Source organism: Oncorhynchus mykiss, chromosome 18 (genome assembly GCF_057628025.1).
Source record: "Oncorhynchus mykiss isolate SJ-2025 chromosome 18, ASM5762802v1, whole genome shotgun sequence".
NCBI classification, from domain to species: domain Eukaryota; kingdom Metazoa; phylum Chordata; class Actinopteri; order Salmoniformes; family Salmonidae; genus Oncorhynchus; species Oncorhynchus mykiss.
This window is the reverse complement of record NC_143039.1, coordinates 75,241,115-75,257,228: the sequence shown is the minus strand read 5'-3', so window position 1 is coordinate 75,257,228 and position 16,114 is coordinate 75,241,115. Positions and strand designations below refer to the sequence as shown.

The following is a 16,114-nucleotide window of genomic DNA, read 5'->3' as shown; positions in this document are numbered from 1 at the left end:
GAGCTTGTTCTTAGAAATCTAAAAATATTGGATTGACGGAGGGGCTAGTGGGAGTTTTCAACCCTGTTTCTTATACCAATAATTTCCTTTCAACTCAGTGAAGGGAACAGTGCACTTTGGGGTGGAGAGATCATGGTACAATCTCTATTGTTTCCTTGACTCCTCAGCATTCTCAAAACCTATTGGAGGTCAGATGGTAGGCACCTCTTAACTCATCCGATTGGTTTTGAGGAGGCAATGAGCCAAGGAAGCTCAATTGAGATTCTCCCACAGTCCTAGAATATAGCATCACAGGTGGAACCGTGGGGTGTGCATCTCAGTCCGCAGTAGTCTCTCCACTCCGTCAGCGCTTACCGATACTTAGTAGCCGTGGTCCAAAATGATGACAAATGAGGCATTGTCCACTCGTTGTCACATTTGTGAATATTTATGTATGATATGGTTGTAAACCAGTGGTTTACTGCTATGTGTGATTGATGACACATGTAATTGGTCAGGTTTTTCAAGAATGTGAGGTTCTCTCTCTGCTGGACAATAGTATTGGGATTGTAGACTATGACAAGACTGAAACACACCAATGTGCTCTTCTAAGAATCACATTCCTAAACGTATTGATTTGTTAGAATTGGAAGGCACCTTGTCGCTAGAGGGATGGTTCTGTACCACTATAAAACAGGTTGTTTTCCTCAGCCAGCTCATTGTATTACTAATCATCATTCCCACCTAAAAAAATAAACCATCTCTGTACAAAAAAAGGTATTGGTAACCAACATTTATTTACCATTTGTCAACTTTACAATAAAACCATAACATCTGTCAACATTAGCAAAATAAAGAACAGTATGAGTCCCAATGTATTTACAGAGACATTAAAGTAGAGTCAGGCTTACACACACCAGACAGATGAACAATTTCTTGCTTCCTTTTAAAACTGCAACACTGAACATGTCAAACTCAAGCGTGTTGTTTTTTTTTTTTTTTACCCCACTAAGATAAAAAATCTAAAGTTGCTTCTTATGTTTCTTCTTTAAAAACAAAACAAAACAACAGCTTCTCTGAATCTTTAAAATGGTTCTCTAAAAGGTACACCACAAAATACTTCAAATTTGGGGTGAAAATATAGGAATGTAGAAAGTTGGCAAGTCTCTTTTTTTTCCTCCTCAAATTTCTGATTTCTTGTTCTTGTTGTTTTTCTAAAAATGGGATGAATAGTCATTTCATGTGGTGGTTGGGTTGGTGTCCTGTCCTATCCAGTTCATTCCTACACGTGGACGCGTCTTTTTGTTGAGTCGGGTGTTTTTAGGGAAAAGACGGGTCAACTCGACTCCCATCCATAACCGTGTTCCACTTTGCGGTCCAATAAATCCCATTGTTCCCATAGCAACCAGCACATAATACCACCAGGTTTGACCCTGTCTCGCCGTAACCAGGGAAGTGAACTAGTACCATGACAAAAGTGACACATTTGGAGTCTCACATAAATGTGTATATATTTACATATACATATATCCATACATATGTATACATATAGACATATATATAGAAATATATATTTATAACTATTTTCTCTCTCTCTCTCTTGAAAAACAGTTCACACAGTCCTTTGTTGTCGGTAAAGATACAATCACTCTGCATTCTGTTGGGACGGGGCTACGGCCGCGGGGGTCGAGCTGGTCTCCTCTGTTGGTTTGGTGGGCTCTGGGGCAGGTGCAGCCGCCTCCTTTACCTCCTCCTCCTTAGGTGCCTCCTCTGCTTTAGCCTGCGCCTCGTCGGCCTTAGGGGCTTCTGCAGTAGCCGTCACAACCTCCTCCTCCTCTGCTTTCTTCTCCTCCGTAGCCACAGCGGCTCCGTTCTCTGCAGGTTTCTCCTCAGCGGAAGCGGCCGCCTCCTCCTCCTTCACCTCCTCCTTCTTGGTCTTCTTCAGTTTCAGGCCCTTGAAGTTGAAAGATTTCTTCAGGAAGAAATTCTTCTTCTTCTTGGAGATATCCTTGGCAGCGGCCTCACCTTCCTGTTTGGCGGCCTCGCCATCGGGCGCTGGCTCGATGGCGTCCCCTCCAGCACCCGCTTCAGGCTCCTTGGCGTCGGCAGAACCATTTGGAGCGGCCGTGTCTGTGGCATCACCATTGGACTTGACATGACCGTTCTCCTAGAAGAGGGAAAGAATTAAGGAACCAAATAAGTATTATGGTTCTTAAAAACAATATATACAATTCAATCAATAAAGATAATGCAATTTACATAAGAAGTTTACACTGTAAACAACAACAACAACAAAACCACCATCAGAACATTTAGATTTATAACGATGTGTCGAAACGTCGTGCTCATCAATAAACCAGGTTTTGTCGCTCAAAAGGCGACGCCTTGTAGTGCAACCAGAGAACGACAGGCGGCGACAGTGACACGCAGACCTAACATGTGGTCCACAGCTCTCCCACTAGACACCACACAGACCGAGGCATCTCTCTCAACAAAGACTTGAACCAATCGATGAAAATGGAAGAAAAAAAAATGAAAAATGGTAGTAATACTGCCAATGAACCCGATGATCCATTGACAAAATACTGATTGTACTGTAATTTTGTGAGGTGAAAACGCGATTTTTATTGTCGATTGTGTATGTTTATCTATAAAATAACGTTTACAAGTCACTGATCGAGACAATGTCTAGACTCGCCGGTTCCGAAGGGGGGGGCTGCATAAATTAAACTGACAACTGCTGAAACCCTCCTTTTCAATCCATAATTCACCAATTGGCTCTCTCATATCTTATGCATGAGGGGTAGCTTGCCTACGTGCACCCGTGCCTTTCCAAACCCCCTTCCTCCTCATGGCATGTTGATATGAAACTGTATCAGATACACGGGCTTGGGAAGGGAACGAGTTAGCTATTACGGCTATCTGAAACCTGGATTAGCATGCTAATACACCGGTGGTCCCTGTTCTCGTTCCAAAACATACATACCTCATTAGCTATCTAACTTGTTGTGTTTAAAAAAATATATATATGTATATTTTCAAACAGCAGATCGTGGCATTAGCAGCAATACACGTTTTTGGATTTGATCCTCCCGCGTCTGGATGAAGTGTCCGTGGTTATTCATCACTGGACACCATGTTAGTTTAGCAAGTCAACCAACTTGTGCCCTTATTTATCACTCTGACTGAACCAAGATGCACATTTACCCCCACCACCCCCCAAAAAAAATATCTAAACAGACAAACCTCACCTTCAAATGAATTGCAACTTAATAATAAAAACACAACATCCTTGTTTTTTTTTAAAGATACTTTGAGTGAGTTCGGTGAAGGGTGTACGGTGTGGTCCGGGGATGAGAGAGCGGTTACATACCTGTCCATTCGGTTTGACGGTGGCGGCATCCGCAGCATTCGCCTCCACAGCTACCCCTCCCTTGGACGCTTGGGAACCCATCGTTATTCGGTGTTTTTCAAAGAGAATTAAACCAACAACAAAATGTTTGTCTCAATTTAATCCAGCTCCCGGGCAGTAGTATGGATCCAATGACAAAATGTGATTTTTTTGTGTGGGGGGGGGTGGTCCTTGCTAGTTTCCTTGGCGTTTTCTCCGGAGTTGAACCTCTCACTCCAGTAGAAATATACCCACTAGATTCGACTCTGGTTGAACGCAGAGCTTGAAGACGGACCAAGGTACCGCCCACAGGCGTGGTCACACGACTAGATATCCAATCAACAGTTACCACAGCCACAAAGTCATAATTATGGCTAAACCCAGCCTATTTCTTTCATTTCTCTTCATAAAATCTGATTTTAAACCTAACCCTGACATGAACCCTAACCACATTGCTAACGTTATTCCTAACCTTAAATTAAGACCAAAAGCTATTTTTTTTGCTTTCATAAATGTTAAGATATAGACAATTTTGACTTTGTGTTTGTGGTAAATAGTAACAACCAACACAACACACTCTCTCCCTCATCATATTCCGCAATTGGACAGGCTCGAGCTACTGAGTGGCGATAATTGTTAATGTTTGAAAGTTTAACTCGATAATACTAACCATTTTAACCATGATACCAGTTTAAAGTGTTGTGTAGAATAGTGGCAAAGTACGTTTTAGTCGCGCGCATTTATTTTTGAACCAGTCGTTAAATGTCTTGCCACTTTGCCGAATAGATCGAACGACTTGACTACCGTGACATCTCACGAGGTTTATTTGTTACCTTCAGCTTTGTTAACAACAACAACAACAACATATCACCACAACAACATGTCAACGTGACCATCACGCACATTCCAACCGTTTATCCACACAAACATACACTCTACAGCTGTTTAGACAACGTATATATTCAGCCCATATATCCAAGACATCCACTTCCAATCACCTTTTAAAGATCACATGATTAATGCACATGTTTTACTAATAGCACCGAATTCAATTGTAGTGCTGATGTCACATTGGTATTCAATGGAAAGCACAACCATATCAATATCTATTTGCTGATTAAAATTGACCTGTGTAATCCATCAGACACATGCCTGCCCGATGTGGCAGCCTATGGAGTACCTGCTCCTGGTCGTCTCACCTATAGACAGTAGGTTATTTTACATTATGGCACCATTTTTCATGCAAGACTCATTCTGAAGAGAGAATAAGAAGAGCAGAGAGGTAGCTTGGACACCCCCCTATGACATAAAGTCTCCACTGTCTGGCTGTAGAATGAGTGGCATGCCAAGTTGCTACTGCAAATTAGTAATTTCTCACATTTATTTCAGAGAATGGGCTGAGCCAGGCAGAAACACCATCAGGGGTTAAATATTGATAGCTGGAGCGCTGTATGTGTGCCAGGTGAGGTTTGAGAGGAGAGGAGGAGAAGGAGAACTCTGATATCCATTAGTAACTAGTAATAACTACCTGTAATATTGGAAATGAAACTGCAGATGTCTCTCTGTTCCTGTACCTTGTGTAGCTCGATTCTCTGCGGAGGTGTTTTGTGTGGTGGTGATGATGATGGTGATGAAGAGGATTGGCATCACGGGACATAATATTGTCATCACTGTGTCAGACCCAGTCTTTTTTATGTGTGTGTGTGTGTGTGTGTGTTTGTGTGTATGTGAAAGGGCAGCTTTGTCATGGGACCACAGTGTATGTCAGGGGGTGGAAGGCACAGAAATGCAATCCTCCACAGACAAGCATACATTACATTATATTACACACACACACACACATTTGGAGAAAGAGAGAGAGAGAGAGAGAGAGAGAGAGAGAGAGAACCAGCGATCAGCTGTTTGTCTGTTTGTGTCAGGAACAGAGTGTGTTGGAATCCAGAGAGAGGGGGAGAGAGGGGAGGGAGAGAGATATAGGGAGAAAGAGAGAGATGGAGGGAGACTGAGAGAGAGAGAGAGAGGGAGGGAGATGGAGAGAAAGAGAGAGAGATGGAAAAGTGTGGTAGAGAAGAAGAAGATAGATAGATGGGGGATGAGAGAGATACAGTATATAAAGAAAGCGGGAAATGAAAAGGGTGAGAAGAAAAAGAGGTACATGAGGGAAGAGAAGAGAGAGAGATGTGAGGGAAGAGAAGAGAGCGAGATGTGAGGGAAGAGAAAGATATGTGAGGGAAGAGAAGAGAGAGAGATGTGAGGGAAGAGAAGAGAGAGAGATGTGAGGGAAGAGAAGAGAGAGAGATGTGAGGGAAGAGAAGAGAGAGAGATGTGAGGGAAGAGAAGAGAGAGAGATGTGAGGGAAGAGAAGAGAGAGAGATGTGAGGGAAGAGAAGAGAGAGACAGAGATATGAGGGAAGAGAAGAGAGAGAGAGAGATGTGAGGGAAGAGAAGAGAGAGAGAGAGATGTGAGGGAAGAGAAGAGAGAGAGATGTGAGGGAAGAGAAGAGAGAGAGATGTGAGGGAAGAGAAAGAGATATGAGGGAAGAGAAGAGAGAGAGATGTGAGGGAAGAGAAGAGAGAGAGATGTGAGGGAAGAGAAGAGAGAGAGATGTGAGGGAAGAGAAGAGAGAGAGATGTGAGGGAAGAGAAAGAGATATGAGGGAAGAGAAGAGAGAGAGATGTGAGGGAAGAGAAGAGAGAGAGATGTGAGGGAAGAGAAGAGAGAGACAGAGATATGAGGGAAGAGAAAGAGATATGAGGGAAGAGAAGAGAGAGAGATGTGAGGGAAGAGAAGAGAGAGAGATGTGAGGGAAGAGAAGAGAGAGACAGAGATATGAGGGAAGAGAAAGAGATATGAGGGAAGAGAAGAGAGAGAGATGTGAGGGAAGAGAAGAGAGAGAGATGTGAGGGAATAGAAGAGAGAGACAGAGATATGAGGGAAGAGAAAGCGATATGAGGGAAGAGAAGAGAGAGAGATGTGAGGGAAGAGAAGAGAGAGAGATGTGAGGGAAGAGAAGAGAGAGACAGAGATATGAGGGAAGAGAAAGAGATATGAGGGAAGAGAAGAGAGAGAGATGTGAGGGAAGAGAAGAGAGAGAGATGTGAGGGAAGAGAAGAGAGAGCGATGTGAGGGAAGAGAGAGAGAGAGATGTGAGGGAAGAGAAGAGAGAGAGATGTGAGTGAAGAGAGCGAGAGAGATATGAGGGAAGAGAAAAGAGATATGAGGGAAGAGAAGAGAGAGAGATGTGAGGGAAGAGAGAGAGAGAGATGTGAGGGAAGAGAAGGGAGAGAGATGTGAGTGAAGAGAGCGAGAGAGATATGAGGGAAGAGAAAGAGATATGAGGGAAGAGAAGAGAGAGAGATGTGAGGGAAGAGAGAGAGAGAGATGTGAGGGAAGAGAAGGGAGAGATGTGAGGGAAGAGAAGAGAGAGAGATGAGGGAAGAGAAGGAGATATGAGGGAAGAGAAGAGAGAGAGATGTGAGGGAAGAGAGAGAGAGATGTGAGGGAAGAGAAAGATATATGAGGGAAGAGAAGAGAGAGAGATGTGAGTGAAGAGAGCGAGAGAGATATGAGGGAAGAGAAAGAGATATGAGGGAAGAGAAGAGAGAGAGATGTGAGGGAAGAGAGAGAGAGAGATGTGAGGGAAGAGAAGAGAGAGAGATGTGAGGGAAGAGAAGAGCGAGAGATGTGAGGGAAGAGAGAAAGAGAGATGTGCGGGAAGAGAAGAGAGAGAGATGAAGGAAGAGAAGAGAGAGAGATGAGGGAAGAGAAGAGAGAGATGAGGGGAGAGAGAGATGAGGGAAGAGAGAAAGATATATGAGAGAAGAGAAGAGAGAGAGATATGAAGAAAACGGTGCTCTTTAGATGATCTGGTATTCCACATGTGAAAGGAATGGACATGGTGATGGACATTGTGATGGACATAATGATGGACATGGTGATGGACATGGTGATGGACATGGTGATGGACATGGTGATGGACATGGTAATGGACATGGTGATGGACATGGTGATGGACATGGTGATGGACATTGTAATGGACATGGTGATGGACATTGTGATGGACATAATGATGGACATGGTGATGGACATGGTAATGGACATGGTGATGGACATGGTGATGGACATGGTAATGGACATGGTGATGGACATGGTGATGGACATGGTGATGGACATGGTAATTGACATGGACATGGTGATGGACATGGTGATGGACATGGTGATGGACATGGTGATTGACATGGTGATGGACATGGTGATGGACATGGTGATGGAAATGGTAATTGACATGGTGATGGACATGGTGATGGACATGGTGATGGACATGGTGATTGACATGGTGATGGACATGGTGATGGACATGGTGATGGACATGGTGATTGACATGGTGATGGACATGGTGATGGACATGGTGATGGAAATGGTAATTGACATGGTGATGGACATGGTGATGGACATGGTGATGGACATGGTGATTGACATGGTGATGGACATGGTGATGGACATGGTGATGGACATGGTAATTGACATGGTGATGGACATGGTAATTGACATGGTGATGGACATGGTAATTGACATGGGCATGGTGATGGACATGGTGATGGACATGGTGATGGACATGGTGATGGACATGGACATGGACATGGTAATAGACATGGTGATGACATGGTCATGGACATGGTGATTGACATGGTGATGGACATGGTGATGGACATGGTGATGGACATGGTGATGGGCATGGTGATGGACATGGTAATAGACATGGTGATGGACATGGTGATTGACATGGTGATGGACATGGTAATTGACATGGGCATGGTGATGGACATGGTGATGGACATGGTGATGGACATGGTGATGGACATGGTGATGGACATGGTGATGGACATAAGGATGAACATGGTGATGGAAATGGTGATGGACATGGTAATGGACAAGGTGATGGACATGGTGATGGACATGATGATGGACATAATGATGGACATGGTGATGGACATGGTAATAGGCATGGTGATGGACATGGTGATGGACATGGTGATGGACATGGTAATGGACAAGGTGATGGACATGGTGATGGAAATGGTGATGGACATGGTAATTGACATGGGCATGGTGATGGATATGGTGATTGACATGGTGATGGACATGGTGATGGACATGGTGATGGACATGGTAATGGACATGGTGATGGACATGGTAATAGACATGGTGATGGACATGGTGATTGACATGGTGATGGACATGGTAATTGACATGGGCATGGTGATGGACATGGTGATGGACAAGGTTGATGGACATGGTGATGGACATGGTGATGGACATTGTAATGGACATAATGATGAACATGGTGATGGAAATGGTGATGGACATGGTAATTGACAAGGTGATGGACATGGTGATGGACATGATGATGGACATAATGATGGACATGGTGATGGACATGGTAATAGGCATGGTGATGGACATGGTGATGGACATGGTGATGGACATTGTAATGGACATAATGATGAACATGGTGATGGAAATGGTGATGGACATGGTAATGGACAAGGTGATGGACATGGTGATGGACATGATGATGGACATGGTGATGGACATGGTGATGGACATTGTGATGGACATGGTGATGGACATGGTGATGGACATGGTGATGGACATGGTGATTGAACATAATGATGGACATGGTGATGGAGATGGTGGTGGACATGGTGATGGAAATAATGATGGACATGGTGATGGACATGGTGATGGAAATAATGATGGACATGATGATGAACATGGTGATGGAAATGGTGATGGACATGGTAATGGACAAGGTGATGGACATGGTGATGGACATGATGATGGACATAATGATGGACATGGTGATGGACATTGTGATGGACATGGTGATGGACATGGTGATGGACATGGTGATGGACATGGTGATTGAACATAATGATGGACATGGTGATGGAGATGGTGGTGGACATGGTGATGGAAATAATGATGGACATGGTGATGGACATGGTGATGGAAATAATGATAGACATGGTGATGGACATGGTGATGGACATAATGATTGACATGGTGATGGACATGGTGATGAACATGGTGATGGACATAATGATGGACATGGTGATGGACATGGTGATGGACATGGTGATGTACATAATGATGGACATGGTGATGGACATGGTGATGGACATGGTGTTGGACATGGTGATGGACATGGTGATTGGACATAATGATGGACATGGTGATTGGACATAATGATGGACATGGTGATGGAGTTGGTGTTGGACATGGTGATGGACATGGTAATGGACATGGTGATTGGACATAATGATGGACATGGTGATGGAGATGGTGGTGGACATGGTGATGGACATGGTGATGGACATGGTGATTGGACATAATGATGGACATGGTGATGGAGATGGTGGTGGACATGGTGATGGAAATAATGATGGACATGGTCATGGACATGGTGATGGACATGGTGATGTACATAATGATGGACATGGTGATGGACATGGTGATGGACATGGTGTTGGACATGGTGATGGACATGGTGATTGGACATAATGATGGACATGGTGATGGACATGGTGATGGACATGGTGATGGACATGGTAATGGACATGGTGATGGACATGGTGATGGACATGGTGATGGACATTGTAATGGACATGGTGATGGACATTGTGATGGACATAATGATGGACATGGTGATGGACATGGTGATGGACATGGTGATGGACATGGTGATGGACATGGTAATGGACATGGTGATGGACATGGTGATGGACATGGTAATTGACATGGACATGGTGATGGACATGGTGATGGACATGGTGATGGACATGGTGATTGACATGGTGATGGACATGGTGATGGACATGGTGATGGAAATGGTAATTGACATGGTGATGGACATGGTGATGGACATGGTGATTGACATGGTGATGGACATGGTGATGGACACGGTGATGGACATGGTAATTGACATGGTAATTGACATGGTGATGGACATGGTAATTGACATGGGCATGGTGATGGACATGGTGATGGACATGGTGATGGACATGGTGATGGACATGGTGATGGACATGGACATGGTGATGGAAATAATGATGGACATGGTGATGGACATGGTGATGGACATGGTGATGTACATAATGATGGACATGGTGATGGACATGGTGATGGACATGGTGTTGGACATGGTGATGGACATGGTGATTGGACATAATGATGGACATGGTGATGGACATGGTGATGGACATGGTGATGTACATGGTGATGGACATGGTAATGGACATGGTGATGGACATGGTGATGGACATTGTAATGAACATGGTGATGGACATAATGATGGACATGGTGATGGACATGGTGATGGACATGGTGATGTACATAATGATGGACATGGTGATGGACATGGTGATGGACATGGTGTTGGACATGGTGATGGACATGGTGATTGGACATAATGATGGACATGGTGATTGGACATAATGATGGACATGGTGATGGAGTTGGTGTTGGACATGGTGATGGACATGGTAATGGACATGGTGATTGGACATAATGATGGACATGGTGATGGAGATGGTGGTGGACATTGTGATGGACATGGTGATGGACATGGTGATTGGACATAATGATGGACATGGTGATGGAGATGGTGGTGGACATGGTGATGGAAATAATGATGGACATGGTGATGGACATGGTGATGGACATGGTGATGTACATAATGATGGACATGGTGATGGACATGGTGATGGACATGGTGATGGACATGGTGATGGACATAATGATGGACATAATGATGGACATGGTGATGGACATGGTGATGGACATGGTGATGGACATGGTAATGGACATGGTGATGGACATGGTGATGGACATGGTGATGGACATGGTGATGGAGATGGTGGTGGACATGGTGATGTACATAATGATGGACATGGTGATGGACATGGTGATGGACATGGTGTTGGACATGGTGATGGACATGGTGATGGACATAATGATGGACATGGTGATGGACATGGTGATGGACATGGTGATGGACATGGTGATGGACATGGTAATGGACATGGTAATGGACATGGTAATGGACATGGTGATGGACATGGTGATGGACATGGTGATGGACATGGTGATGGACATTGTGATGGACATGGTGATGGACATGGTGATGGACATGGTGATGGACATGGTGATGGTAATGGACATGGTAATGGACATGGTGATGGACATGGTGATGGACATGGTGATGGACATGGTGATGGACATGGTAATTGACATAGACATGGTGATGGACATGGTGATGGACATGGTGATGGACATGGTGATTGACATGGTGATGGACATGGTGATGGAAATGGTAATTGACATGGTGATGGACATGGTGATGGACATGGTGATGGACATGGTGATTGACATGGTGATGGACATGGTGATGGACATGGTGATGGACATGGTAATTGACATGGTGATGGACATGGTAATTGACATGGTGATGGACATGTAATTGACATGGGCATGGTGATGGACATGGTGATGGACATGGTGATGGACATGGTGATGGACATGGTGATGGACATGGACATGGTAATAGACATGGTGATGGACATGGTCATGGACATGGTGATTGACATGGTGATGGACATGGTGATGGACATGGTGATGGACATGGTGATGGGCATGGTGATGGACATGGTAATAGACATGGTGATGGACATGGTGATTGACATGGTGATGGACATGGTAATTGACATGGGCATGGTGATGGACATGGTGATGGACATGGTGATGGACATGGTGATGGACATGGTGATGGACATTGTGATGGACATAATGATGAACATGGTGATGGAAATGGTGATGGACATGGTAATGGACAAGGTGATGGACATGGTGATGGACATGATGATGGACATAATGATGGACATGGTGATGGACATGGTAATAGGCATGGTGATGGACATGGTGATGGACATGGTGATGGACATGGTAATGGACAAGGTGATGGACATGGTGATGGAAATGGTGATGGACATGGTAATTGACATGGGCATGGTGATGGATATGGTGATTGACATGGTGATGGACATGGTGATGGACATGGTGATGGACATGGTGATGGACATGGTAATGGACATGGTGATGGACATGGTAATAGACATGGTGATGGACATGGTGATTGACATGGTGATGGACATGGTAATTGACATGGGCATGGTGATGGACATGGTGATGGACAAGGTTGATGGACATGGTGATGGACATGGTGATGGACATTGTAATGGACATAATGATGAACATGGTGATGGAAATGGTGATGGACATGGTAATTGACATGGTGATGGACATGGTGATGGACATGATGATGGACATAATGATGGACATGGTGATGGACATGGTAATAGGCATGGTGATGGACATGGTGATGGACATGGTGATGGACATTGTAATGGACATAATGATGGACATGGTGATGGAAATGGTGATGGACATGGTAATGGACAAGGTGATGGACATGGTGATGGACATGATGATGGACATAATGATGGACATGGTGATGGACATTGTGATGGAAATGGTGATGGACATGGTGATGGACATGGTGATGGACATTGTAATGGGCATAATGATGGACATGGTGATGGACATGGTGATGGACATGGTGATGGACATGGTGATGGACATGGTGATTGAACATAATGATGGACATGGTGATGGACATGGTGATGGACATTGTAATGGACATATTGATGAACATGGTGATGGAAATGGTGATGGACATGGTAATTGACAAGGTGATGGACATGGTGATGGACATGATGATGGACATAATGATGGACATGGTGATGGACATGGTAATAGGCATGGTGATGGACATGGTGATGGACATGGTGATGGACATTGTAATGGACATAATGATGAACATGGTGATGGACATGGTGATGGACATGGTAATGGACATGGTGATGGACATGGTAATAGACATGGTGATGGACATGGTGATTGACATGGTGATGGACATGGTAATTGACATGGGCATGGTGATGGACATGGTGATGGACAAGGTTGATGGACATGGTGATGGACATGGTGATGGACATTGTAATGGACATAATGATGAACATGGTGATGGAAATGGTGATGGACATGGTAATTGACAAGGTGATGGACATGGTGATGGACATGATGATGGACATAATGATGGACATGGTGATGGACATGGTAATAGGCATGGTGATGGACATGGTGATGGACATGGTGATGGACATTGTAATGGACATAATGATGAACATGGTGATGGAAATGGTGATGGACATGGTAATGGACAAGGTGATGGACATGGTGATGGACATGATGATGGACATAATGATGGACATGGTGATGGACATTGTGATGGAAATGGTGATGGACATGGTGATGGACATGGTGATGGACATTGTAATGGGCATAATGATGGACATGGTGATGGACATGGTGATGGACATGGTGATGGACATGGTGATGGACATGGTGATTGAACATAATGATGGACATGGTGATGGACATGGTGATGGACATGGTGATGGACATGGTGATGGACATGGTGATTGAACATAATGATGGACATGGTGATGGAGATGGTGTTGGACATGGTGATGGAAATAATGATGGACATGGTGATGGACATGGTGATGGAAATAATGATGGACATGGTGATGGACATGGTGATGGACATAATGATGGACATGGTGATGGACATGGTGATGAACATGGTGATGGACATAATGATGGACATGGTGATGGACATGGTGATGGACATGGTGATGTACATAATGATGGACATGGTGATGGACATGGTGATGGACATGGTGTTGGACATGGTGATGGACATGGTGATTGGACATAATGATGGACATGGTGATTGGACATAATGATGGACATGGTGATGGAGTTGGTGTTGGACATGGTGATGGACATGGTAATGGACATGGTGATTGGACATAATGATGGACATGGTGATGGAGATGGTGGTGGACATGGTGATGGACATGGTGATTGGACATAATGATGGACATGGTGATGGAGATGGTGGTGGACATGGTGATGGAAATAATGATGGACATGGTGATGGACATGGTGATGGACATGGTGATAGACATGGTGTTGGACATGGTGATGGACATGGTGATTGGACATAATGATGGACATGGTGATGGAGATGGTGTTGGACATGGTGATGGACATGGTAATGGACATGGTGATTTTACATAATGATGGACATGGTGATGGGGATGGTGTTTGACATGGTGATGGACATGGTGATTGGACATAATGATGGACATGGTGATGGAGATGGTGGTGGACATGGTGATGGAAATAATGATGGACATGGTGATGGACATGGTGATGGACATGGTGTTGGACATGGTGATGGACATGGTGATTGGACATAATGATGGACATGGTGATGGAGATGGTGTTGGACATGGTGATGGACATGGTAATGGACATGGTGATGGACATGGTAATGGACATGGTGATTGGACATAATGATGCACATGGTGATGGAGATGGTGGTGGACATGGTGATGGAAATAATGATGGACATGGTGATGGACATGGTGATGGACATAATGATGGACATGGTGGTGGTTGTGTGATAGCTGAGGAGGAGGGGGGGCTTATTCAAATGTTGACGTTGGTGGCCAGTTGAGGATAAGGGTAAGGGGTTAAGTTAGATCAGGACAGGGTGAAGGGTTACATTAGATCAGGACAGGGGTGAAGGGTTAGAACAGGACAGGGTGAAGGGTTAGAACAGGACAGGGGTGAAGGGTTACGTTAGATCAGGACAGGGTGAAGGGTTACGTTAGATCAGGACAGGGGTGAAGGGTTACGTTAGAACAGGACAGGGTGAAGGGTTAGATCAGGACAGGGTGAAGGGTTACGTTAGAACAGGACAGGGTGAAGGGTTAGATCAGGACAGGGTAAAGGGTTACGTTAGATCAGGACAGGGGTGAAGGGTTACGTTAGATCAGGACAGGGTGAAGGGTTACGTTAGAATAGGACAGGGGTGAAGGGTTACGCTAGATCAGGACAGGGGTGAAGGGTTACATTAGATCAGGACAGGGGTGAAGGGTTACGTTAGATCAGGACAGGGTGAAGGGTTACGTTAGATCAGGACAGGGGTGAAGGGTTAGAACAGGACAGGGTGAAGGGTTAGAACAGAACAGGGGTGAAGGGTTACGTTAGAACAGGACAGGGGTGAAGGGTTACGTTAGATCAGGACAGGGTGAAGTGTTACGTTAGAATAGGACAGGTGTGAAGGGTTACGCTAGATCAGGACAGGGGTGAAGGGTTACATTAGATCAGGACAGGGGTGAAGGGTTACGTTAGATCAGGACAGGGGTGAAGGGTTAGAACAGGACAGGTTGAAGGGTTAGAACAGAACAGGGGTGAAGGGTTACGTTAGAACAGGACAGGGGTGAAGGGTTACGTTAGATCAGGACAGGGTGAAGGGTTACGTTAGAACAGGACAGGGTGAAGGGTTAGAACAGGACAGGGGTGAAGGGTTACGTTAGATCAGGACAGGGGTTACGTTAGAACAGGACAGGGTGAGGGGTTACGTTAGAACAGGACAGGGGTGTAATGGGGTGGAAGCAAAGGAGGTAGAGCAGGGCTGACCTTTCACCTTTTGTCATGGGAGTAGAGATTTTCTAAGACTCCATATTCCTGCTAGTTCATAGTGTCCG

At 44.7% G+C, this 16,114-nt stretch overlaps 1 protein-coding gene across 1 annotated transcript; it reads right to left on the bottom strand.

The window, feature by feature from the left end:
- Positions 1-757: 757 nt before the first annotated feature.
- On the bottom strand, positions 758-4,690 carry marcksl1b (MARCKS-like 1b). The gene is made up of 2 exons (XM_021572770.3): positions 3,353-4,690; positions 758-2,146 (listed from the first exon to the last, which is right to left on the bottom strand). The coding sequence occupies exons 1-2, from the start codon at positions 3,431-3,433 to the stop codon at positions 1,625-1,627; spliced, it is 603 nt and encodes a 200-aa protein (XP_021428445.3). The 5' UTR covers positions 3,434-4,690; the 3' UTR covers positions 758-1,624.
- Positions 4,691-16,114: the final 11,424 nt, after the last annotated feature.